The sequence below is a fragment of the Electrona antarctica genome (genome assembly GCF_951216825.1).
Source record: "Electrona antarctica genome assembly, chromosome: 8".
NCBI lineage: Eukaryota > Metazoa > Chordata > Actinopteri > Myctophiformes > Myctophidae > Electrona > Electrona antarctica.
This window is the reverse complement of record NC_136789.1, coordinates 989,160-1,013,767: the sequence shown is the minus strand read 5'-3', so window position 1 is coordinate 1,013,767 and position 24,608 is coordinate 989,160. Positions and strand designations below refer to the sequence as shown.

The window sequence follows — 24,608 nt, the reverse complement described above, 5'->3', positions numbered from 1 at the left end:
TCTTTGTAGTCAGTTGTATGTTTTTAATTAAAAAAAATATTTTTTAACAATGGCATAATTTCCTTTGGCAACAGAAGATGCATAATATTATCAGCTGTGCAGTTATAGCCAATGTTCATGCCTGTATTCTGCATGGTTTCCTCTTTCTTACATCACATTGGTGAAAGATCAGGGTGATCTATTATTGCAGGAGACCAATCTGTTTGTTGTTGTTTTAGATGGCTGTGAACGAACATTTGGGTGGCAGTAGAGATAAGAGATGTGTCCCAACAGATTATTCAGATAAAATGTCTTTAAAGCTGTTGACCTTGTCATGTTGTTGAAAAGGTTTTCTCATGCTTTGCAATCCTAGACAAGTGGGATGTCAGAATGCTATGTTTTAGAAATATCTGATAAAGCCCTATATTTTGAATGAATGGAATCCATATTTAAGATTATCATACAGAAGTAGCTGAATTTTAAAATCACTGCTTCAAAGTCTGTGTAACAGAGCACTGAGGTCTAGTCATAGTCATATCGGAGTGAACAGAAGGGTCGAGGAGAACAGAGGTAGCAAACCCAGCCGCAGGGGAAAAGAGGAAGGAGCCAATAAAGCTCACTCAATGGAGAGTCTTCATTTAATTACGGCCATTGACTCACAATTGACTGCAAATCCCAGGCATTAATTAACATTACTTCAACAAGGCATAATCTGCACGGAAACAAACAATACCAGGAGTTTAGAAGAGCAGGTGCCTCATTAATGAAACCCTGAGCCAGTAGGGCTTTTAAGGGCTGTTTAATGTTAACTATTCATCCAACAAGTAACACGTTCTTGTCTATAACCAACTTTGGGGCCCGAGTGGTCCATTACATGCAATGGAATATTACTGATTACTGTTAAGTGTGTTTCATGAAGTTGAAGCTAAGACTGCAACAGTACTGATTACAACACACTTAATTCTGCCTATTAACATCCTGGCAATTGTACTGCCTTCTTATTTGGTTGCTTCTTTCCTCTGTTGCTGCCATTGTACTGTTCCTAATGGCTATTTAGAAAATCATGTCAAGTTTTATTTGTATAGTGTATTTCCCCAATATTCCCGAAAGGATCTGATTAGTTTCATTTTCTCCAAATTAGGGCCTCACTACAAAATGTTCACCCCCGCTCATGGTGAAGCCCTGCTCTGCCCCAGGAGGTGCCAGCTCATGCATAGAGAATCATTCACATGGTTTTATCTGCCAATGTCTGGGGCCTGCCAAATTCTGTGAAAACGGCTATGATTTATTGGGAACATCTTGCCACAAGTGCTCACTTGTTCATGAATTTAATTTTTTTGAATGTAAAGCTAATACTTTTTTCTTTTCTTTTTTGAACTTGTTTATTGCCATTATAAAATCATTTACAGGCAATTTGTTTCATATTACACATCTCTCAGTTCGTAAAAGCAAAACAAATGACATTACATTCTAAAGAAGCATACATGCACAGTTGCACACACGTATACATTTGTGTGTATATATATATATATATATATATATATATATATATATATATATATATATATATACACACACACATACATCCTCAGAAATAACAAGGACAAGAAAAAAAACACACAAAAATAAATAGAAAAGTTATAATATTGTTTACCTTTGGGGGTGAACCCATTTGTAGATTCTGATTCCAGATATTCCGCCACTGATGCCCATCTCTTTTTGAAATTAGTAAACTTAATTTGTAGCTGGGCTGTCTAGCTAATACTTTTTAAATGGACTTCACTTGACTGTAATTTAAGAGTAAAGCACACCATTTTAACAGTTAAGTAAATCATTGCTTGAATCTTAAAGCTATAGTATTATCTAATGCTTGTTCTGCAATGTTTGATTCCTGCATAATCATTGTTGATACAACCCTTAATGGTGGGTTGTCACTGCACCACAGAAGGTTAGTTCTATGTACACAAGTCTCATATTTAGCAATGAAGCGCATCTGATTCTCTCATTCTCTCCACAAGTTTGCCTCAAATAAAGTGTTAATGAATCCCATCAGCACCTTTAGTCTGTGAGCCAGGGCCCCAAAATTGGGGTCATCGGTATCAACTGGGGGGGATTCATTCTCATAGTGATTTTTGGGATGGTATACACCCATAGTGCTAGGAAAAATGTAATAGCCTTGCATCTGTTGTAGCTTTTTGTGTGTTATCGCTTACTTGCCTGCTGACACACCCACTTTGAATCTGCCTGCTAATCCACCCTGCTGGTAGCCATAGCATTGCAACAACCTTTGGCTTTTACGTGGTACAGTGAGAAAAGTAAAATTAGCTGGAGAGACATTTTAACAAGATTGTGCTTATGTTTATAGATTACATTTTCCCCACATTCCCAGTACACATTGAAGGCAGATCTGTCTTTGCTGTCTTTGCTGTCTTTGCTGTCTTTGCTGCGCTTGATCTCTTCCTTGTAATATATATCCTTTAGAAAGAAGACACTTCAACCTCTGTGCTTCATTCTTGCTGTCATCTTTCATTCATTTTGTTCAACTTCATTAAGTTACTAAACTATGATATGTCGCCTTTTACCCTTTATGCTTTACATGTACTTCCTACTTGAATTTGCATATTGGTGGCATTCTATTACAATCTGTTATTAAAACTGAATCCTATCGTCCTATTATGTGGTTTACTGGTGACATCAAAGGCACGACAAAAACAGGTTAAAACAATTGGCAAAGTAACCGTTTAATACCAGCTGTGAAGACACTGTAGTCTTCAAACCAAGCAGAAATAGGACAACCTTTTGAAAGTATTGCTTATTGCCCACTAATGTTTACATTTCTGTCTCTCTTTCTAGCTGGGACGACATACATCTTCGGAAAAGGAGGGGCTCTAATCACATACACCTGGGCCCCCAACGAACGGCCAAGCACCCGCGCAGACCGGCTAGCCGTGGGGTTCAGCACGCAGCAAAAGGATGCCATCTTGGTGCGGGTGGAGAGCACCCATGGGCTCGGAGACTTTCTTCAGCTGCACATTGTAAGGATGACGCTGGTTTCTAATACTTCACTTATACTTTGATGTGCACTGGTGTCGTGAAAATAGAGGCTGATAGCTTATAATTTGTCTAAATCAAGTATAAATCAGGCTTAAGGGCTGACAATTCTCAAAATGTGTTATTCCTGTGGTCTGATGCATATTGGTTGTGAACGTAAACACTTCTCAACTCCCACAGACAGAGACCAGAGAAATAAGCGACTAATCAGCAGGGGTTAAATAAAGATTTGTAAGGAGGGGGAGCTCTAGTAGGTCTGTACACAGGGCGCTTCAGGGGGTGGACGGCTACTATAATTAGCTACAGTATTTACATATTACAAAATATTACTGCCACATGTAATTACAGCCTCTTTATTTATATTTTCGGTCAGATTTCAACATGTTTTTCTTAGTTTTCTAGTTATTGTTATTTGATTACACTCCTCCTGGAGTGTAATGAAATAAAAATGTACACCAAGAGCTACAGCAGAACCCTTTTTATCTGAACCTCACTAATCAGAACATATGGTCAACTGAAGGATGTGTTTCTTTTCTTTTCCTTTGTTGCAGCTGAACAAGCTGTGCAGCAATGAAAATGTTATAGCTCCCATTAAAGTTGGATGTGCTGTCAGACAGTATTGGATCAGTGTCGGATACTCAGCTGTTTATCTGATGAACTTTAGAGCATTTTTAATAGCACCTTCATTCAATAACCCTCCCTTTTGAATGTAATTGAATTTCTGTACTACTGACCACTTTGAACTGACATATTGTCAATGAAACATAGCGTATATAGCCTATTATGTCAGTCACTGGATGCATATCATCGTTGTCGGCTAAAAACGTTGTACTGTATGTCCAAAACTGTTGCTTTTCAGAAAATGGGAAAAAGAACCTGTGATTAACCACTTTAAAAATGTTTCAAAAATAGCCGATGTGCTACCTGCTATTTTTGCTACTTTTGTGAGGCACTGTAGTATGATGATGTAGGGCATTCATTTACAAAAATAAATATATAAATGTAAAAAGTTTAAATATAGAGCTAGACAACAACTGTTTATACACTATTAGAGCTGTCGGCTATTACAGTAGATTCACATAAACATTTGACATTTAAAGTCACATCGAGTGGAGTTGAGTTGCCCTTCCAGCATATGGTTGCCCCTGCCAGCGACTAAAGTGTAGCTACTATAGTGATACTACATCTTGACCATCAGGCAATAGGACAAAATTTTTTACAAATCCATATTGCAGCAAAGCTACAAATTCATTTTTATGCATTTCATCATTGCACATTTCTCAGTAGACCTAACAGTTATATTTTTGTGTACTTCTCTGTCAGTAAAGAGCACAACAAAAGCTTTGAGAGATGCTCATAGTTGAGTGCTGGTAGACCTCCGTTTTAATATAAATGTATTTGAGTCTGCTGAAAGGGTGTTCGGACTAGTGAGCCTACCATGGAGGCTATGCACTGCATTTCACGTTATGCCCTGTCTCTAAACATTGTGTACATGTTACCTGCTGTAGCCTATGTGCCAGCAAACACAGTGTTACCTGCTGTAGCCTATGTGCCAGCAAACACAGTGTTACCTGCTGTAGCCTATGTGCCAGCAAACACAGTGTTACCTGCTGTAGCCTATGTGCCAGCAAACACAGTGTTACCTGCTGTAGCCTATGTGCCAGCAAACACAGTGTTACCTGCTGTAGCCTATGTGCCAGCAAACACAGTGTTACCTGCTGTAGCCTATGTGCCAGCAAACACACTAGCTAAGCCCCTGAATCCACATTTGAGTCAACCCTTACATTTACGGATCGCGATTGCGATGTAACATTACCGAGCGGTGAGGTTATGCTCTCAAGACAACCGAACCCGACCAGTTACAGTAGCAAACAGATGCCGCACGGCCAGGATGAAAGAACACACGGTCGTGGCCAAAGATAAAATTGAGAGCTGGATTAAGAAACTATATTATTAGTCAATATTTGGGCTAAATATACTTCAGTTTACAAATGTGTGTAGAGAAACACTTACACTGCATTTATTTATTGAGATTGACTGCAATATTATTAATTAATTTCATTGATAAGACAGGCCTATACATGTTCTAATTTAAGAAATGTATGCTTTTATTTTTATTTTATTTCCACTTTGATATTGCAGAGGTCGGCAAAAAATGTGCCCCATAAAATGGGGTCGTGGCATAAAAAAGTTTGAGAATCCCTGATCTGATGTAATGTAATTATTGTTGACCTTATAACACAATTTTGAAATACATTTTAATTATCTTGTATTTTCTGTTTTGAAGTAGGAAGCCTGTTTGCCTTGAAAGACATCCCATTAGACTTGCAAAGGAAAAGTAAAATAGTTGATGAACCAAATAGAGCCTATAACCTCATTATTTCATTTAAAATGGCTATTTAAGTTTTAAATATTTGATGGCATGCATGTATTATCTATAGAATTATGCTCATATGGCTTGTATCAGTGGAGCTGCTTTTGAGCTACTATGTTATTTGTGAGCAGCAGTAGAATCATTTAAAGTGTAATAACTGTACTGATTGTGTCAAGAGTACCTGAACATAAGAGGACAATTCCAGTTGATCTCCTTTGCGATTCAGAGAAACTAGAACGCAACGCAAGCATAACAGACAATAAATATCAGTAAAACAGTTTGTCCCAGCCATGATGGTTCACAAATAAATGACATTTAAATGTGATCCCTGAGGCATCGAAGGAAAGAAATAACTCCTGCTGCAGTATAAAATATACGGTTTGTTATCTGTAAGTAGACACAGGGTTCAGATCTAGGGACAAGCCTCCTTAAACACATGCGACTTCGTAGAAACCAGTAACTGTTTGGCAGCTGGCAGCAAACATGTCCCTTCTCGAGGGAAATCAGCCTTTTTAGCAGCATGTAGCCCCGAGACAGATGTGCCAGGATGAAAACCAGAAGGGACATCTGTCAAACAGCCGTGACTGGTGTAATAATTCAACTCAAACCTCTTTCCAAAACCTAGGCATCCAAACAGTAATACAATGTGTAAAGCCCAAACCACACCAATGGAGTCGAGACGCAAAAAAAAAGGTTTTAGCGTTTGTCCCAGTGGTGTGATATGTCCTGTTGCACGTCGGTGCATGGTGGCGCATGTCGACCCAAGTGATATATTGGTTTCATTCAATGGTTGCTTGCAACAACATGCATCTACATGCATCTTCATGCGTCTACTCGCAACCGTTTGGTTGCAAGGAGTTGCATGGCGACCCATTTGTGTGGTTTGGGCTTAAGGTGCTGTGTGGGTACACAGCACTATGGTGCTGTGACAGCACCATAGTGTATGGGCATGTGATAGTGATTGTGCATTCACAGCTGCCTCTGAGTCTGTCTGTTGTTCATAAGTCTGGTAGGTAAATGTTAACCCAGAACTTGCTGGTCTAGCTGGGCCTTGAGGCTGTGCTACCGCTTGCAGCTAAACTCTTTATAGTTGCGATGGCTGCCTGGGGGTCTTTGATAATCCTACAGGCTTTACTCACATTTTGTATATCCTGACCTAGATGGATATACAGTACCACTGATGCCCTGGGCTGTCCGTAGGACCCTCTGCAGCTCTCTGCGATTCAGGGAAGTGCAAGTTATGATGCATCCAGTTAGGATATCATATAACACTATTGCAAAGTAAAAGTGTTCATTTTTACAGTTGGATGACCTTCTATAGTTTAGATTTCAATACAACAATTGCAAATGGTGCATTTATACAAAGTGCATTACCATAACATACTAAGCAAGGCACCAACCTGCTCATTGGGAGCAGTTATTTGTTAAATGTCTTGCTCAAGGACACTTTGACATGGAGCTGGAGATCGAACCAACAACCTTCAGATTGCAAGACACGCACACTGCCTCCTGAGTCTGTGCAGCCCATCAATGACTGTCATTACTTCGTGCAGAGCTTTCTGATTACAACGTGATAAGACCAGTCTTTGCTGTCAGATGCTGCCGTTTCCAGTATTCAGATTTACATTAAGATTAAATGGATAACGGGCATGCCCTGGTGTCTCACCTTTTACAGACCTAATTGATTGAAGTCTAATTGATTGAACACTTACATGAAGTCTCTCTTCGCTGAAGTAGAAATTCCCTACCATCAACTCGGACTTGCAGTTCAACATCCATTGGTATTTCGCCTAATACATTTCCCTATATCACCATGGCCATGCTGAATAACAGAGAGAAGGAGGGTGCTGGTGGTAGTTGGGTACGGGTGAACGCTGAGTAACGCTGATGATTTTAGGCTACTGATTAAAAAGAAAATTTTGCCCCAAAATTATTTAAAAAATAATTTCACTCAAAAGGCTACATGGTGACATAGTCTTGCATTTCCAGACTGCTGCCTCTCACAATTTTTAATTGCTTCCGTCATACTATCTGGAGAACGGAAGCTCTGATCATGAGAAAGCGATAAAGTGGCAGTGAAGCCTCCTCCCCACTTCTGTTTCGTCTTTACAGTCAAGCTAATTTATCCTAATATAAATCGAAATCATCCAAGCATACTCTATATAGCTTGCTGCTTAGCAGAAAATTGCGGGACCTTATGATTTCAAAGTGGCCTCGCTACGCTCGTTTGGACTCCGACAGAGTCTAGACGTTCAAGTTGAACCTTGAGCTTGTGAACTTGACTTGACAAGCTGAGTGAAGACTTGTTACTGCTGCTTCCAATCCACCACAGACAAGGAAGGGCATGCTTTCAAACTGAAAAGCAGAGGTGAAAATAAATCTCAGGTTTAATGAGGTGGTGAGTGCAGTTTACAAAGCATTGGCTATATACATGTCATGTGACGCCATGTATGATCAGCTAATTTTCAATTTTTTCTTTTTTTTTTCTGGTTAAGTGGTCTGTTTGGGGGAAAATCCAAGGCAGCATAATGTCCAAGGCAATGTAAACAAAAATAGCCATTAGGCAGCATAATTAGACCAGCAAATGCTGAAATGCTGGAACAGAACAAGGCAATGCAGTAAAACTACTTTCCATCCTACTCCTAGTTAATTGGCGATGCAAGTAACTACACAGACTTGGCACAGCAGGCATCCCGTGCCTCACTGCACTTCTTTTGATATGGTCTTGTTTAAGTAGTACTACAATTTCCAAATTTGCACAATTGGCCTGAATTCCCAGACTGCTAGCAGTAAATGTAGACGGTTATCAGCATAGTGAGTTGAAAATATGCTTTAAAATTTTAGATGTTGTTGTGAAATATGCATTTTGGCATACGTGCATACAGTATACTGTATATTGACTGTAGCCTATATCTGCTGTCGGGCAGAAACCAGCTGTGTCCAAAATGATTTTTCTCAACGGGCCTGAAAATGATGGCCCGGCCCTAACTGAGCCTGCCCGAGGCCCGACTAATTACCATACATTTTAGGCCCAGCCCGGCCCGAAAACGTCGACCCATCCAAGTAACCTGACCCGACGTTTTCAGGCCGAATTTGAGAACTATCACAGAGTAAAAGTAAAATGCTGATAATGCGGCAGAAAGCACCTAATTTTGCACTTGCATATGTATATACGTATGTGTGTATCATTTCAGCACTATATACTATAGGTTGTGAATATTTTGTGCTCAGTGGGATGATGTTGTAGAAAAGTGCTAAAATGAGACACAAGTAAGCCTGCTTGCACTTAAGCTGTGTTTCTGAGTCCACAACACAAAAGGAAATTGCTTGAATTATTGACGAAAAGGCCTAATGGACTACTTCTTTACAAAAAAAATAATAATAATAAAAATGTAATCTCAGACTATGTCATACTGTTTGAAACAGGCCTTGATAGCTAAATTGATCCGTGCCTTGTATTTAGCCCTTTTTGTGGGCCATCTCCTCGATCAGTAATCTAATCTAATTGAACAGACTCAGTGTAGTGTTACATACTGTAATGGCAGGTGCACTAAAGCTTGTGCTGCTATTATTGGGTGATGTCCATTTTATATATTTTATGATATGTCAAACACACAAAACCGGATTTGGGAGTGGGGTCGGAGGAAGAAAATGTATTGTTTTAGAATGAGTTTGATTCCAATAAACACAATTAGCCTTGTTTGCCGGAGGGAAGCAGGATGGGGAGAGCATTCTTTGTAATCTGCACTAGTGTTCCTCCACACTGGCAGGTGAAACAAAACAGCAGTGATTCCATGTGTATCGGAGGAGGCATGTAGTTTCAATACCATCCATGAGTTTGATTGATTTGCGAGGTAAAGGCTTTCTTGACATTATGCATCGTGCACCTTAAGACTTTTATTTAATAAGGGAGTGTTTTGTTCTTTGCAGTCATGTCTCTCAGTTTGATATGGACATTTTTTGTTTTTGTTCATTTTTTTGGCACCTTGGTCTGAAAATAGGCACTTTGCCTTGACAATTATTTTGCTCACTAAATGAGTCCAAAATTCACCATCTGCTGAGTGTCATGGCCCTGCAGTAAAATGTGGTCTTTGCCAACATATTTCTGTTTCTTAGGAATAAAAAGACATTGGAAGGATTATTAGGTTGCTTATTTTCTGGTTTATAAAATGTATTCAGATCTGAGCCAAGTCTCCTGAGGAGACGCGTCTGAAGCCTGTCCTGGACGGGACTCTCCAGATGTAAAACGGATGATGATATGAGCTTCATGGTAAAAGATAGTACAGATGGCTTGTGTGAGTGCTTTGGTCTATCTCTAAAGCATGTCTCAAAGGCAGACAGTATTGGTCTTGGACAGTGTGAGGAAATCACGTATGGATTTCTTGTAAGGCTTCAATGTTTTTATTTTACAACTGAACTGACCTAAGTTGATTGCTTGGCTTTTATTCAATGCTGCAAGATGATGAATAATTGCAGAATGACTGAGGGGGTTTACATTAGTATATGAAGTGCATAAATATTCTAAATTACCATCAAAGTCATAATTGTGATTTTCCGATTTTCCTAACCCTAACCCTTTTTAAGTGGTGCAACCACTTCCTTAAGTGACTATGTGTGTGGCTGGCTGGGTGGGTGGGTGGGTGGCTGGCTGGCTGGGTGCGTCTGAGCACGAAAACAGCATGGTTGTTTTTCACCACAAACACAAACACACACGCACATATTAACAGTATATATGGTGATTTCGTGTGTCCCAGTACAGTACCCAGTACAGTACAGTGACAGTACAGTACAGTGAAGGGTACAGTAGAGGGACCCCCACACGGTAACTCTCATTTCTCAACCGTTTCGGAACGCGGGCGGCTCGCCGGAATCGGGCCGGCACCCTGGGTGCGTTCATGTGGGTCTGGAACAAGTCCCAGAGATGTACTGTAACTCTGTTCAAAACAGTGAAATCAAAATGGGATGTTCATGGTCTAGTGTGACTTGTATCACCCTTGGATCTACATTGGCTTCAATGGCTTGTGGTGGACAACCTACTGTTATTGTATTCTGTAACAACTCATAGACCTATAGACTGAATCCGTTAATGAATAATGCATATTTTAGTTAGCCTGGGTTCCAGCCTGAATTGCTGCGTTGCGTGAATCTGAATTATCACTCGCTACTCAGTCTGGAAAGGGTCCTATCTCCAAGGTAGGCGGGACATGCCTGCGGTGAAATGGACCTGTGGCTTCTGATTGGTCTGTGGTGCGGGTGGGGAAAAAAACACCAGTTTTGCATCGTATCAATGCGCACTGCGCGGCTACTGCTGTTGCCCTGCTGCAACGTCACCTTATCATTCACTAAACTACTACTGCTGTTGCCCTGCTGCAACGTCACCTTATCATTCACTAAACTACTACTGCTGCTGCCCTGCTGCAACGTCACCTTATCATTCACTAAACTACTACTGCTGTTGCCCTGCTGCAACGTCACCTTATCATTCACTAAACTACTACTGCTGTTGCCCTGCTGCAACGTCACCTTATCATTCACTAAACTACTACTGCTGTTGCCCTGCTGCAACGTCACCTTATCATTCACTAAACTACTACTGCTGTTGCCCTGCTGCAACGTCACCTTATCATTCACTAAACTCACCCCTCAGTTTTTTTGTACTACTGAATCTGACAGTGGACTACTGAATCGTTTAAAGGACCACTTCACCCCTTTTCAACCTATCTTCATATAATAGGTCGTCAGTCGTCACTAATAATCAGGAAAAGATCGTGCAGTTTTTTTCTACTCGGTCTCATAGGAGGGCTGTGGGCAGTTCAGAAACCGTCTTCCAGTGACATCATCGATGGGGAATACAAGCTAATAAAAACTGCAGGCTTTCTAGTCCTGAAAAGTTGCAATGCGAAAATGGAAGCCATCGTTCTCACGATAATGAAAATCTAAACATTTTTGTAAAAAAAATCTTGTTTAAAAAATAATCTGCCTAATGATGATGTCACTGGAAGACGGTTTCTAAACTGCCCACAGCCCTCCTATGAGACACAGACTGAGTAGGAAAAAAATGGTGCCATTTTATCATGATTATTAGTGAGGACCTATTATATGAAGATAGATTGAAAAGTGGTGAAGTGGTCCTTTAAGCATCGTGAGAAGCATGGACAGAGTGGCTCTGGCTGATGACGTATCAGCAACAACGTGGCTACGTAACAGATTTATGAAATGCGAGTCTGCTGCCTGCATATGGCCAGATTCGCGGAACGCAGCGATTCAGGCTGGAACCCAGGCTATGTTTTAGTTACCGGTATATAACTATTCATTGCTCTACAATGATTTAAAAAAATATCAGATAAGACAATACAATAAATGTCTTCAGAATAAATGAAAAGATAAAATTAACATATTACAAATCGTAATGCACTGGGGGGAAAATGCATGTTATTTAGGCAGATGCTAGGTTTATTGTTTACCTTGTATCCTATAGTTACATGTACATATTCTTATTTTAATAGTAACTGTTTAAACTGAAGCTAGGTTCTTGGTTTACACATCATGAACTACTACTACATCATGAACTACTAAACTATGAACTATCATAGTTTAGTAGTTTACTGAGGCACTAGACTACACTGTCTCGCTGCATTTGATGTATGTTGTGTTTACCTTATTGTAAGTCTCTGGTTAAAGCATCTGCTAAATGCCTAAATTGTGAGAATCACAGTGTCACCATTCAGAGATCATGAGAAATGTTAGTGATTAGTTCATATTAGCAAGTACTAACATCTGAGGCTGAACAGCTGTCAGTATCACACTCTACGGGTTGAGAGTATGTTGCATCATGACAGGTCATTGTATATGGAAGTAAAAATCTAAACATGAAATCAGTGATCAGTGATTTTACTGATCTTACAGGAACACACAATACAAACCTCTAAAGCTGCCTTTGGCTTCTGCTGTCATGGTGTGATGTGATTCAAAGAGGGAATTATGGAACAATGCAAGCCTATTGGACATAGCTCAATAGAGATTTTGATATACACATTTCCTTTTATCAGTTTTATTGGTGTGTAACACTGTTTGTATCAGATTCATTCAGCAAAGTGCTCTACAGAATTCATACCAAATAATTTCTCCACCTCCCAGCCAGCTGTCTGACAGTAATTGTTCAATCTTTTTCTATTCAAATAAGGCTTTTATCTTTTCCACACCATGTTTTTCCATTTCCTATCTAATTTCTCTTCGGATGGCTGTCCGACCATCCTTCGAAATTCATTTCAAACTGCAACGCTGACTGTTGTTTGGTCTCTCTATTCATATCATTCACATGTCCACTCTGTTGTCGGTGCAATATTGCTGAAGACCGCCGTGTCTCACAATAACTGATGTGTATCATTGATAGTTGCCGCATTCCATTTCTTGTCGTCTTGTCTCGTTAATGGCAACACCACTTTGGGAATATGCATTGGCCCTCGGCTCTTTGTGAGACCTCTGTTGTTAGAGCCTTTGTTAAAGCTAGGTTGAGACAGAAGACGGCTGTCCACAAAAAAGGGTGGGATGGGATAGAGTAGAACACCATATAACCATAAGAAGTGTATATTTGTACGTCTTTAATGGTCTGATGAATTTAAAATGGAGGACCCTGATGTAAACAAGTCTTAGTGCATGCTTTTCATGGTTTCATCCTCAAAGTAGCAGTGTTTGTATTGACTTTTGTTTGAAATGTACCCATTCTACATACTGTGAAATAAAAAAATAAATCAATCAATCAATCAATCAATCAATCCATATAATACTAAACTAAGTACAATCCGGAAAAAAAATAAAATATACAAGAACATTACAAGGCAGAATGCAATTAAAAAATATTGATCTTAAACATCTCGTATAGCAGTGGATGCAGGGAATTTGGGATATGAATGTACCAGGCCAGGGCATACAGGAGGTCCAGCCAACGCTGCCACAGCTGGCTAGCGTGGCACCCTGTGCAGCATGGAGGAACCAAAGATAACAGGTCTCTGGAGGCATGCGAAACACAAGACACCGACAAGAACACCGAAACACCCAGACAACAGTCTGTCTCTTTCTGCCTTCCTCAGTGTACTATCATTCCCATGATGCATTTCACAGGCAAGTTCAGGGCTGGCTGACTATGGTCATTACATCATCCTGACTCATATTTTATGAAGTCGAGATCGATATTTGTCTGTAAACACAGACAATGTCACAACCACTGTCCACGCCCCAACCACTGTCCACTCCATGCAGTGCAGTGACATCGCTTTTCAGCACAAATTTGGTGCTGCTAACAATGAGGATTTAGATGAGCCGCGCACATGTGCAGGTTTCTAATCAAGCGGAAATAAAATGGTTTGAATTGGTCACAGTAGATGGAGACAGTGAAATGGCAAAACATGGACGCAGTCAGATACGGTGTATGATAATAAGGCTCGTATCCCCAGCACATTTTGAAATGCTCAAATTGAACAGCAATAGCCCAAAATAGAAGACATTATTTGTGTCATCCTGTGTGTTTCACTTCAGCTGTGTGTTTTCCTGTATTTTAAGTTTCGAGGTATCCTTTTTTCCCCGCTCAAATTTATTCAGATGTTTTTAGCCATGGCCCGCGGCTATGGGAATGCACAGTGCATGTGCATCAAAAGAGTAGCTGCAGGTTGCCAGAATCTAAGAACCCCCTCACACTCACTCTCCAGCTCAAGTATGGAGCCAGCTGCTCCTAGGAAATGCCTCTCGCAGAGCTAATGCCCTCTGTCAAAACAACTAGGTAGGAGGCTGGGTAGCCGTGACAGAATGTGCCAGACTAGCTTAATGAAAGCTGCAAAAGGCCGGGCACTTGTTTATTCAAGCTTTTAACAGAGTGAAGAGGGTCTACACTTTGAGTCAGCAGTCAACCAGGTGGATTGGGGCCATATTGCGATTCCACTGTGAAACTGAGTCAGCACAATGAGGACAGACCTACATTTTAGCATAAGGAAACCCTGTGGCCTCCTCCTTGGTCTAATGGCCCCAGTGCTCCGTTGCTGCCTTATGAATACTAAATATGGATGGAGCCCTTGTAGACGTAGCAAATTTTACTGCATGCCTGATGCTGAATGCAGTAATGCTTCACAAAATAATCACTTGTGTGATGTGAGGGGCGCCTTTGGGGCACGCACAAACATGACGTCACGGGGGCATGCACAAAAGCAAACATAAAATGTCCATAGACTTGACTGCCACATGACGTCACAGGGGGCATACAGTACTTAAAGGAAACATAAGTCTATAGACTTGGCTTCCACATGACACAGTGACAGGGGCACACACAAAGCCAGGAGTTGGAGGGGATAGCGCCCCTCAAACATCTTCAGGCATCAACAGTGACAATGGATGGTCTGCCTTTATATCAGCTAGCTGGTTGAGAGACAGTAGTTCATTGTTTTGTACAATATTCAAATAAGCATTATCTGCACTAGAAAAGGACTGGATATGAGCCGCCCACACCTGATTGTACCAGCTGTGGCTCATGCATTATGCGCAAAGTGCACATTTGTACCAAATCAGAATCAGCTGTATTGTCATGTTTACAGAAGTAAAGAATTGGGTGAAATTCGTTTTGTGCTCATCGTTCCCATTGTATCGTTAATTTCCGTTGAAAATAGAAAGGGAAGAAGAAGCGGGGGGGGCGGGGACACGGTGGCATTCCGACGCACCGCCATTCTGACTACGTGGCTTCCGCGTGCGGTTAAGGGTAGGGGCAGGGTTAGTAATGCGGCGAGTCGGAATGACGATGCGTCAGAATAGCGGGCTTCAGAATGCCGTGGTGTAACCGGGGGCACCGGGAAGGAGATCTAACAAGATAAACAAAATTTAAAATATATTACATGGTGCCTGAGATACACTCAGTGCATGATATACTTATGAACATTAGTTAAGGTCAAAAAAGAAGCAAAAACAAAACACGTCAGTGCGTTGTACATGGGATTTGGTGCAAAATGTCAGTGCGTGATGACTGCATAATCCAATAAAGTACACTGACTGGTGTAATCCACAGAGGTCCAAGGAAAAGCTAAAATCCACCTTGTATAATCCACCGATAGGTCTGAGACCAGCCTACACCGCCTGTTACCAGGCAGCCGGACAAGCTGCTCCAGAATCTAGTGGTGCTACTCTTGATAGTGCAATAGGACCCCTTGCCCGGCCGCGGTTGTTGTAGGTGGTTGAACAGCTTGTGACTTAGGTGGTTCTTGTCATTGATGATGTGCTGGGCTTTGACTACACAACGCTTTTTGTACAGTTCCTGGAGTGCGAGGACCTCGCCTCCCCTGATGCACTCTGCCGATCGCACTACTCTTTGTACTCCTTGTTCAATTCATCAAAACATTTAGAGACGTACAAATAGACACTTCTATATAGTCAAAGAACAGAACAGGAATTCATCATAAAGGAGGTAAAAAGGGAAAAGAAACATATACAGTGAGGGGAAAAAGGGGTGGGGGGGGGGATTCAGATTTTACAGGGGCCAGTTTCGAATTGCAGCCGTCCGTAGGTGCCCTTTGAGAGCGGTTTTGAAGGAGTCAAGGGATTCGCATGTCTTAATGACTGTTGGTAGGGCGTTCCACATTTTGGTGGCATAGGAGCAAAAATAATTTAGTCCCTTGTTTGTGCCGAATCTGGGTTGTACATGGTTCGTTGCACTCCCTCTGGTGTTGTGGGTGTGGACTTCGTTAACATTAAGGAAGTATCTAGACAAGTACATGGGTATCTTGGTGGTGTATCGAATCTTGTGGACCAGACCCATTGCAAGATGCTGTACTCTGTCGTCGACCCTAAGCCATTCCAGCCTGTCAAAGTGGGCAAGGGTGAGGTGGGTTCGGGGGGTGAGGCCAAGTAGGAGCCTGACCAGTTTGTTTTGGGAAGTCTGGAGCCTAGTTTTAAGGGCCTTCATGAGAGCCATGGGAAATTCAAGCAATGCAACATTGCAATATTCCCAAAGACTGTGTACTGTTTGACAGTGTCATTATGCCTCAAATGGCCCCCTCTTGTGACCTCACAGGTTGAACAGACTAATCCAGTCTAGCAGTTGAAACCAAAAGCCAAATTAAGAGGTGGTGCGCTGGGAGTGTTTCGACGAGCGAAGTGAAGCCGAGCATGGCGACGGTAGTGTGTAGCATCACCGCAGTTACACATGCACGTTGGAAGAGAGAGCTCTCCCTCCGTAGAAGTCAAAAGGTGCCATCTGTGGCCTAGAAAGTGATTAATGAGACACCGCAGGTCTCCAAGAGCATCAACGGTGCCACTGTTTTTAATACCGAACACCTGCCAAATGCATTTTACTGTCAGCCTAAATAAAAGGGCAGTGGGATTTTACAGGCAGAGATAACGGGATGACAGTGAGGCACTGAGGCCAGGTTTACACAGCCCAGTAGCTGCCACTGTCACAGCGACAGATGTGTTTTCGTCTGCATGGTTTAAGTAATTCTTTCTGCATGCGCTCCACTCTGAATCCAGTCCTCGCGTCGGTACCATCCTGCTGTGTTCATTTGCATTTTCCCTTGTCTCGATCATGTCTGACATTAGTCAGACACTTATCCTGGCACTTTACTCTTACGTGATCGTTCAAGGATTGCACAAATGTTGTCTGGGCATTTTGGACACTTTCTAGGCTGCTGTAAACACTGGATAAAAAGCATCAGTTGAATGCCTGAAATTAGATGTAATGTAAGTTTCTAATCTCGCTGTAAATTCAATGCTATGAATGATGAACAACCTGGTTACACAACATGGCAGTTTCCTCCCCCAGGCATTTTTTTTTTAAATAACAAAAAAACAATGAACATATTCTGTGGAATTAAGCAAGGCCTTGTGTGCTGATATGGGTTTTTAACTGTTTATGGAATTCCCCCAACCTAGGTTTTTCACAATGCATGTATTGTACATCCTTGTGACAATAAACATCTTGAATCTTGAAAATTACTCTTAATCATCTTAGGTTAGTGTACCTCATCTTAAGTAAGGTAAGTTTATTCAGTGTTTTTAAAAGAACAAAGGAAGCACATAATACATACATGCATATACATACATACATACATAAATCTACATACATGCGGTTGGATCCACTTATAAAAGTGGCACCGAAAAGGTGTAGGCTGAAGCCAAGGCTTATGCTGCCTACCCTTTGTGAACATGGCCTGGTTTTTTATGACAATACTTTTTTTCAATCTTTCCTTACAGTACTGTACCTCACCTCACATTCTCCTATTTCATCTCATTTTATCTCATATTATCTCATCTCATTTGATCATATCTCATTACCTTTCATTACCTTTTTTCATATTATATCATAAAGGAGGTAAAAAGGGAAAAGAAACATATACAGTGAGGGGAAAAAAGGTGGGCGGTGGGGGGATTCAGATTTTACGGGGGCCAGTTTCGAATTGCAGCCGTCCGTAGGTGCCCCTTGAGAGCGGTTTTGAAGGAGTCAAGGGATTCGCATGTCTTAATGGCTGTTGGTAGGGCGTTCCACATTTTGGTGGCATAGGAGCGAAAATAATTTAGTCCCTTGTTTGTGCCGAATCTGGGTTGTACATGGTTCGTTGCACTCCCTCTGGTGTTGTGGGTGTGGACTTCGTTAACATTAAGGAAGTATCTAGACAGGTACATGGGTATCTTGGTGGTGTATCGAATCTTGTGGACCAGACCCATTGCAAGATGCTGTACTCTGTCGTCGACCCTAAGCCATTCCAGCCTGTCAAAGTGGGCAGGGGTGAGGTGGGTTCGGGGGGTGAGGCCAAGTAGGAGCCTGACCAGTTTGTTTTGGGAAGTCTGGAGCCTAGTTTTAAGGGCCTTTGAGGTGCTGTGGTACCAGGAGGTGCATGCATAGTCAAAGAAACCTTGTACGAGGGCTCCTGTTAAGGTCTTCAAGGTGTTTTTGTTGACCAGTGAGGAGATGTCACTAAAATTGTGTTATTTCGATTGGGCCTCTCAAAGGCTTTCAGCTTTCAGGAAGAAACCAAAAATACACAGGCAAGACATATTTGAATATTATAACCACACCTGGGGGTCTATTAGAGTAATGTTAACTATAGACACATGCAAAATCGAAAAAGTACACAAATCACGGCACTCCATCTTTAAAGTATTCTACATACACAAAGAAATGTCTCTGTTCTCTCTCAAAATAGCTCTCATGACAAAAAAAGGAATACAGAATCAGATGCATGGTATTACAGTACTTCTTTATGGTAAGCACACCTCATCTGAAGTTCATCATTTAAAAAATATATAATATATTTTTTAAATATAATTTACATAATATGCATTATGTAAAAGAAGGGGTTTTGTCAATTCAATACATTTTAGGAGTACAACAGTACCTTTTTTCTCAACCATTTACACATTTGCCTCATTTTACAGATTTTTGAGCAAAGGCACCACCACACACAAACACAAACAAGGGATTCTCTGCCACCCAGAGGGTTGGCTAGTGAAGCAGCTCTGACCTTTAAAAGAATTGTTGACGGTCAATGAGGAGAGAAAGACAGACAGAAACAGCAGGACTCTGTCAACAACAGCCATCCACATCAGGGAATCTGAGTTAGAGTTGGCCACCCTGGGAGGACAATCCCAAATGAAGGAGAGAGCCTATGAACCTTTCAACACAAGATGTGGCTTAGTGTCTCACAAGAAGTGGCTTTATTGTAGGGATGCACTGACGGATGCACGAAACCGAATAGTCATGAACTGGGGTTACCTTTTGTACAGCTATGGCAGCAATGGTACAATAACTGGTAAGAAAATATGTATGTGTGTGTGACTGTGTGTATATGTATATATAAGTAGTCATATTCGGATATTGAGTTTTCGGCCAACTGTTTCTATTATTCGGTATTTGGTTTCGGCCAAGATTTCCCATTCGGTGCATCCCTACTTTATTGTCTCACCAGTCCTTCAGCAGCCAAGAAACAGCAACCTTCAAATCAAGCTTTATTTATATAGCACATTTAAAACAATCATGATTGACCAAAGTGCTTACACAATAAAATCTAGATGTTATACCTTCTCTTACTTTATCTTTAACTTTACCTTTATCTTTCACACAGCAGAGCCTGCACATTGTTTTGAGGGCCCTCCTATGTAACCTGACTGCGCCAGATTGCGGCAGTATTGAGTACACAAGTTCCCTCCTCCTGCCTGCATCTGGTCTCTCTCAAGCAGAAACGATGAACCCGAAGCAGCGGGACCAAAATCTGATATCTCCTTAATAATTTCGAGTTGTAGTCTTGTTAGGTTGTGTTTACATTTGCGCTGTGGCACAGCTACAATACGTCACCACCAGTCTCACGTTGATCCCGCCTCTAGCGGCCACATATGGCCGCATATCGCTCCGATCAGAATGTGATCGGAGTGCATCGTCTCTGCCCGAAAGAGACCAGATGGGAGCAGGAGGAGGAACTCACTGCTGCCACCAGCTGGCGGAGTCAGGTTACCTAATATGTCCAGCTTAAAAAAAAAAAAACATTGTGTAAACACAAACATTGAAGACAAAAGTGAGGACGCAAATTGTGATTGGCTGGAAAGAGATGATGTATGATAAGAGCTCCCCTCACTTCACACAGGTGTGTTTTTTTTAGATAGCGCCGTAATATGTCTAAATAAATAATAACCCTCCAATCTGTTACCCACATGCTAGGTACTCTTATACATTTAAGAGATATACTGTAGGAGCACTGCGTCCGTCTGTAATTATAGCCAACTGAGACCAAGTGCTCTTTGGAGAGGGTTATCAAATGCTAGATTATCTTATTATTGAAAGAAGAAAAAAACACCATAATAGCTTAATAGAGGAGCAAGACTGTGTGAAGTGTTGAAGTGTCAGGACTTATGGGACCTTCTAGCCTTTATAAAGTGCAATTTGTTTTCATCTTATTCTATCAAGTATATTTCTTTTCTTTTTTTTGTATGTTTTTTTCCGAAAGAGGATATATTTGAATACAGATCTCTTTCACTGTGCTAATCTTAAAGAGGATATATTTGAATACAGATCTCTTTCACTGTGCTAATCTAAAGAGGATATATTTGAATACAGATCTCTTTCACTGTGCTAATCTTACTAATCTAAAGAGGATATATTTACAGATCTCTTTCACTGTGCTAATCTTACTAATCTAAAGAGGATATATTTACAGATCTCTTTCACTGTGCTAATCTTACTAATCTAAAGAGGATATATTTACAGATCTCTTTCACTGTGCTAATCTTACTCACTCTAAAGAGGATATATTTACAGATCTCTTTCACTGTGCTAATCTTACTCACTCTAAAGAGGATATATTTACAGATCTCTTTCACTGTGCTAATCTTACTCACTCTAAAGAGGATATATTTACAGATCTCTTTCACTGTGCTAATCTTACTAATCTAAAGAGGATATATTTACAGATCTCTTTCACTGTGCTAATCTTACTCACTCTAAAGAGGATATATTTACAGATCTCTTTCACTGTGCTAATCTTACTCACTCTTGCTTTCTGTGTCTCTTTTCTCTTTTCTTTCACCTGCAGGATCAAGGAAAGATTGGTGTTATCTTTAATGTTGGAACAGATGATATCACCATCGATGAGCCTGCGGTCATAGTAAATGATGGCAAGTACCACGTTGTGCGCTTCACACGCAGTGGTGGCAACGCCACTCTCCAGGTGGACAACCAGCCAGTCATAGAGCGCTATCCACCAGGTAAGATCATAGTGAAGAACTATGTTGTAGATAGAGAGATGACGTCAAGTTGGGGTGCATGCGTACTAGGTGTGTTTCTGAAAAAGCAGGGAGAAGAGAACATCCTTGACAAGTCTGAAAGAGAGAGAGAGAGAGAGAGAGAGAGAGTGAGAATGTACAATGAGAAGTTAGGGTGACAGCCTTGAATAGTGAGAGGGACTTCCAGGTCTGCTCGTCACACAGGCCTCATAACTTTGGGGATAGTTTTGCAATGTACTTGTAAGAAGGTCATAATGGAAATGGAAATGTGCCTTTTGACAAATTGCAAGTCAACACTCTTTGTTTTCCACATACAGATCAATATTAATGTGAGACGTTTTATGACCAGATATATTTCAAACTCTTTATGAAGCAGCCACAGGGACGTACCACACAAAACAACAAATAACTATCTTAAATGAAGATATTTAATTCAAGTCACCCTGCTTAGTACATCTAGCAGTACATCTAGCAGTTAATGTTTATTTGCAACAGTGAGTTGCGTCAGCACCTTGGAAAGGTGGCAGTTAAGCTGAGAATGGTGTGTGTGTGTGTGTGTGTGTGTGTGTGTGTGTGTGTGTGTGTGTGTGTGTGTGTGTGTGTGTGTGTGTGTGTGTGTGTGTGTGTGTGTGTGTGTGTGTGTGTGTGTGTGTGTGGGGGGCTGTGTGGGTGGCTGTGTGCATGCGTATCTCTGCAAATGTTTTGATTTCTTCTTTTCTTATTTATTTGTTGCAAAACATTTGCTGTGACATTGTGTATTTTTCCTGTAGACAGTCTTCCATTGACCCAGTTTTCTCACTGAGGAATACATGCTGACAAAAAACATTAGGTTTTTCGGTCTCTATTCTATTTGTGAATTCAAATAGACAACTATAAAAATGTGATCATTGCTTTCTACGGTGTATTCATATTAAATTAAAACAACATTGATAATGTGCCAACTGGAATTTATTTTGGACCAAAAAGTGTCTGTCTGTCTGTCTGTCTGTCTGTCTGTCTGTCTGTCTGTCTGTCTGTCTGTCTGTCTGTCTGTCTGTCTGTCTGTCTGTCTGTCTGTCTGTCTGTCTGTCTGTGTCGTACATCATACACTGGATGAGTAACTACTTCAGGTATTGCATAAGAGCAAAATTATTGCCAAGTGCGATGCGAAGGTGCAGACTAGCCGACACCAACGCAGGGCTAAATGGACAATAATGGACACAACGATCGTTGCCATGTGAATATTGTCAATTCTGTGAAAAATACACAAATGTTTATGGAAACCTGGTGACTAATCACAGACACAACTCCTTCCTCGTCCACTTACTGAATTTATTCTTATCCACTTAAACCCTATACTTCATTGACTGGGGTCTGCACTTGATTCCTCCTTTTTTCCCTCCACACCAAATCTTTCCCAAAAATAGCCGATATCTAAAAGCTTCTTAACACATTGCATTGTAAGCTTATAGATTGGCTATTTTCAAAGAATGTTTGCCTATTATGATGTGATCAGAATAGGGTTTCTATGGTTCAAGTGGCACTGCATCATGCATGGATCAGTCTATGTGTTCCCATGACGAGACCAAGACAACAACTGAGTTTACAACGCTTTACAACACTCAGTTCTAATAGAACAAGTCCAAATTGATTAAATCAATGAATTACCAGCTGCATTATTATTATTATCTGCGGGGGTCCGCTGTAACTGCCTCTATATCAGTTTCAGCGCAGTAGTTTAGGTAGGAACCAACATTCTCTAAGGCGGAACTATTGTGTTCTGAGTCGGTCGTTTCCGCCCGGACATATTTGCGGTGCGCGAGCGCACACACACACACACACACACACACACACACACACACACACAGAGAAACAGAAACAGCGCATTGCGGTTTAGCCAATGAGAACACACACAGAAACATCGCATCACAGTTTAGCCAATGAGAAAGCCAACTGGACTAGAGGACCAGAGGACTAGCTTGCACATCGATGATAGACTCAGCTTGCTATTTCATAGCAGCTGGTAAAAAATAACATTCCTTCTTTCAGAGACATTGGTATTAACATTGCTCTTTAGTGCTTCATCTGGCAAGACCAAGACTATGGTACATTTTAAAATCCATTGTTGAAAAGATTGTGTTAAACTTTAGGGATTCCATGAATATCAGGACTATAATGGATAATACACATCTATTACCTCAACATGAAACACATGTGACTGAAGGGAGGGGGGGTTTAATTGATTTGGACTTTGGTTGTGTTTGTCTCACCTTTTTCCCCTGTTTGTGACATCCATGTATGTCAGTATCTATCAAATCACATTATCGTTTTCTATCATAAATATGTATTGTATGTTACTGTCCAGCACAATGAATCTTCCTGGTTGTTCATATAATGTTTTGAACTGCTTGCTATTTTTAATGCATATGTGACTAAATCATAATAATCTGTAATCATCTATATTGTAATAATATATTACTTGTTTTATTCAATTTGTTGACTTTTGTATACATCTTTATGTGTTTTCTGAACACTTCAGCTTTGCTAAAAGACATCGTAACTAGCCAATCACCACTAACTAGGCTAGCATTTTATAAATAGCCTAAACATTATCCTAATTAGTGTACTGCTGCTACAGTGCATACCTCTAACTAGATACTAAGTAAAGCACAAGTTTCTTTTTAACTCAGATCTGGGTTAAAATGTACAACTTGTTAAACCTGTTAATCTTGATAATCCTGTTTCTAACCTTGTGATCTTTCAACTTCCAGACTTTTAACCTATAACCTGTCTCTCCAAACTCTTCTGAAGGGCACTATGATAATGAACGACTGGCTATTGCTAGGCAAAGAATTCCATACAGACTTGGTCGAGTAGTTGACGAATGGCTACTCGATAAAGGTAATAAATAATTAATTAATTAATTAATCCATTAAATATTTCCTAAACCCTTACACCTGTCCCCCATGAGAGGTGCAGTGCCAGGAGACAAGGGTGACGAGGACCAAATCCTGTCAACCAAATAATACTCTAAATTTCAGTATATCAATTGGAGCTCATATTTAATGTAAATGTCAACAGAATCTGAAATAATGCGGTAAATACTATTAAAGTGTAATTTGTTAGCCCTCCCTTGTCATCCTTACCACTTGTGGAATGGCTGCACCTTTTCAGATATTTTAAACCTGTTAACTAAAACACATAATCCCTGACTAACCCTCCAACCCTCTTAATAATACATGTATGTAATTAGATGCTGCAATTCCTCTTCTGTGGCTCATTTATGGTAAAATATGTAATAATATTAAAATTCTGGGTAACATTATTACCATATATGAAACTAATACGCAGTATATTTTAACTATGCTAACATGGCCTCATTTATTAATCCTAAACTGATATTAACCCCAACCCCCTATCAGGCTATTTATTGCTATAACTTCAGCTGTTCCCCTCCCTGAAATGTTATATCTTGTGCTGC

General features: G+C 40.6%; 1 protein-coding gene across 3 annotated transcripts in view; it reads left to right on the top strand.

The window, feature by feature from the left end:
• The window catches only part of nrxn2a (neurexin 2a), a 191,806-nt gene that overhangs the window by 159,176 nt on the left and 8,022 nt on the right, over positions 1-24,608 (top strand). For all 3 annotated transcript variants that reach the window (XM_079508488.1, XM_079508487.1, XM_079508486.1), the window contains 3 exons: positions 2,833-3,014; positions 20,959-21,130; positions 23,939-24,028. In XM_079508488.1, coding sequence (XP_079364614.1) covers positions 2,833-3,014; positions 20,959-21,130; positions 23,939-24,028 — 444 coding nt within the window. The remainder of the gene's footprint in view (positions 1-2,832; positions 3,015-20,958; positions 21,131-23,938; positions 24,029-24,608) is intronic.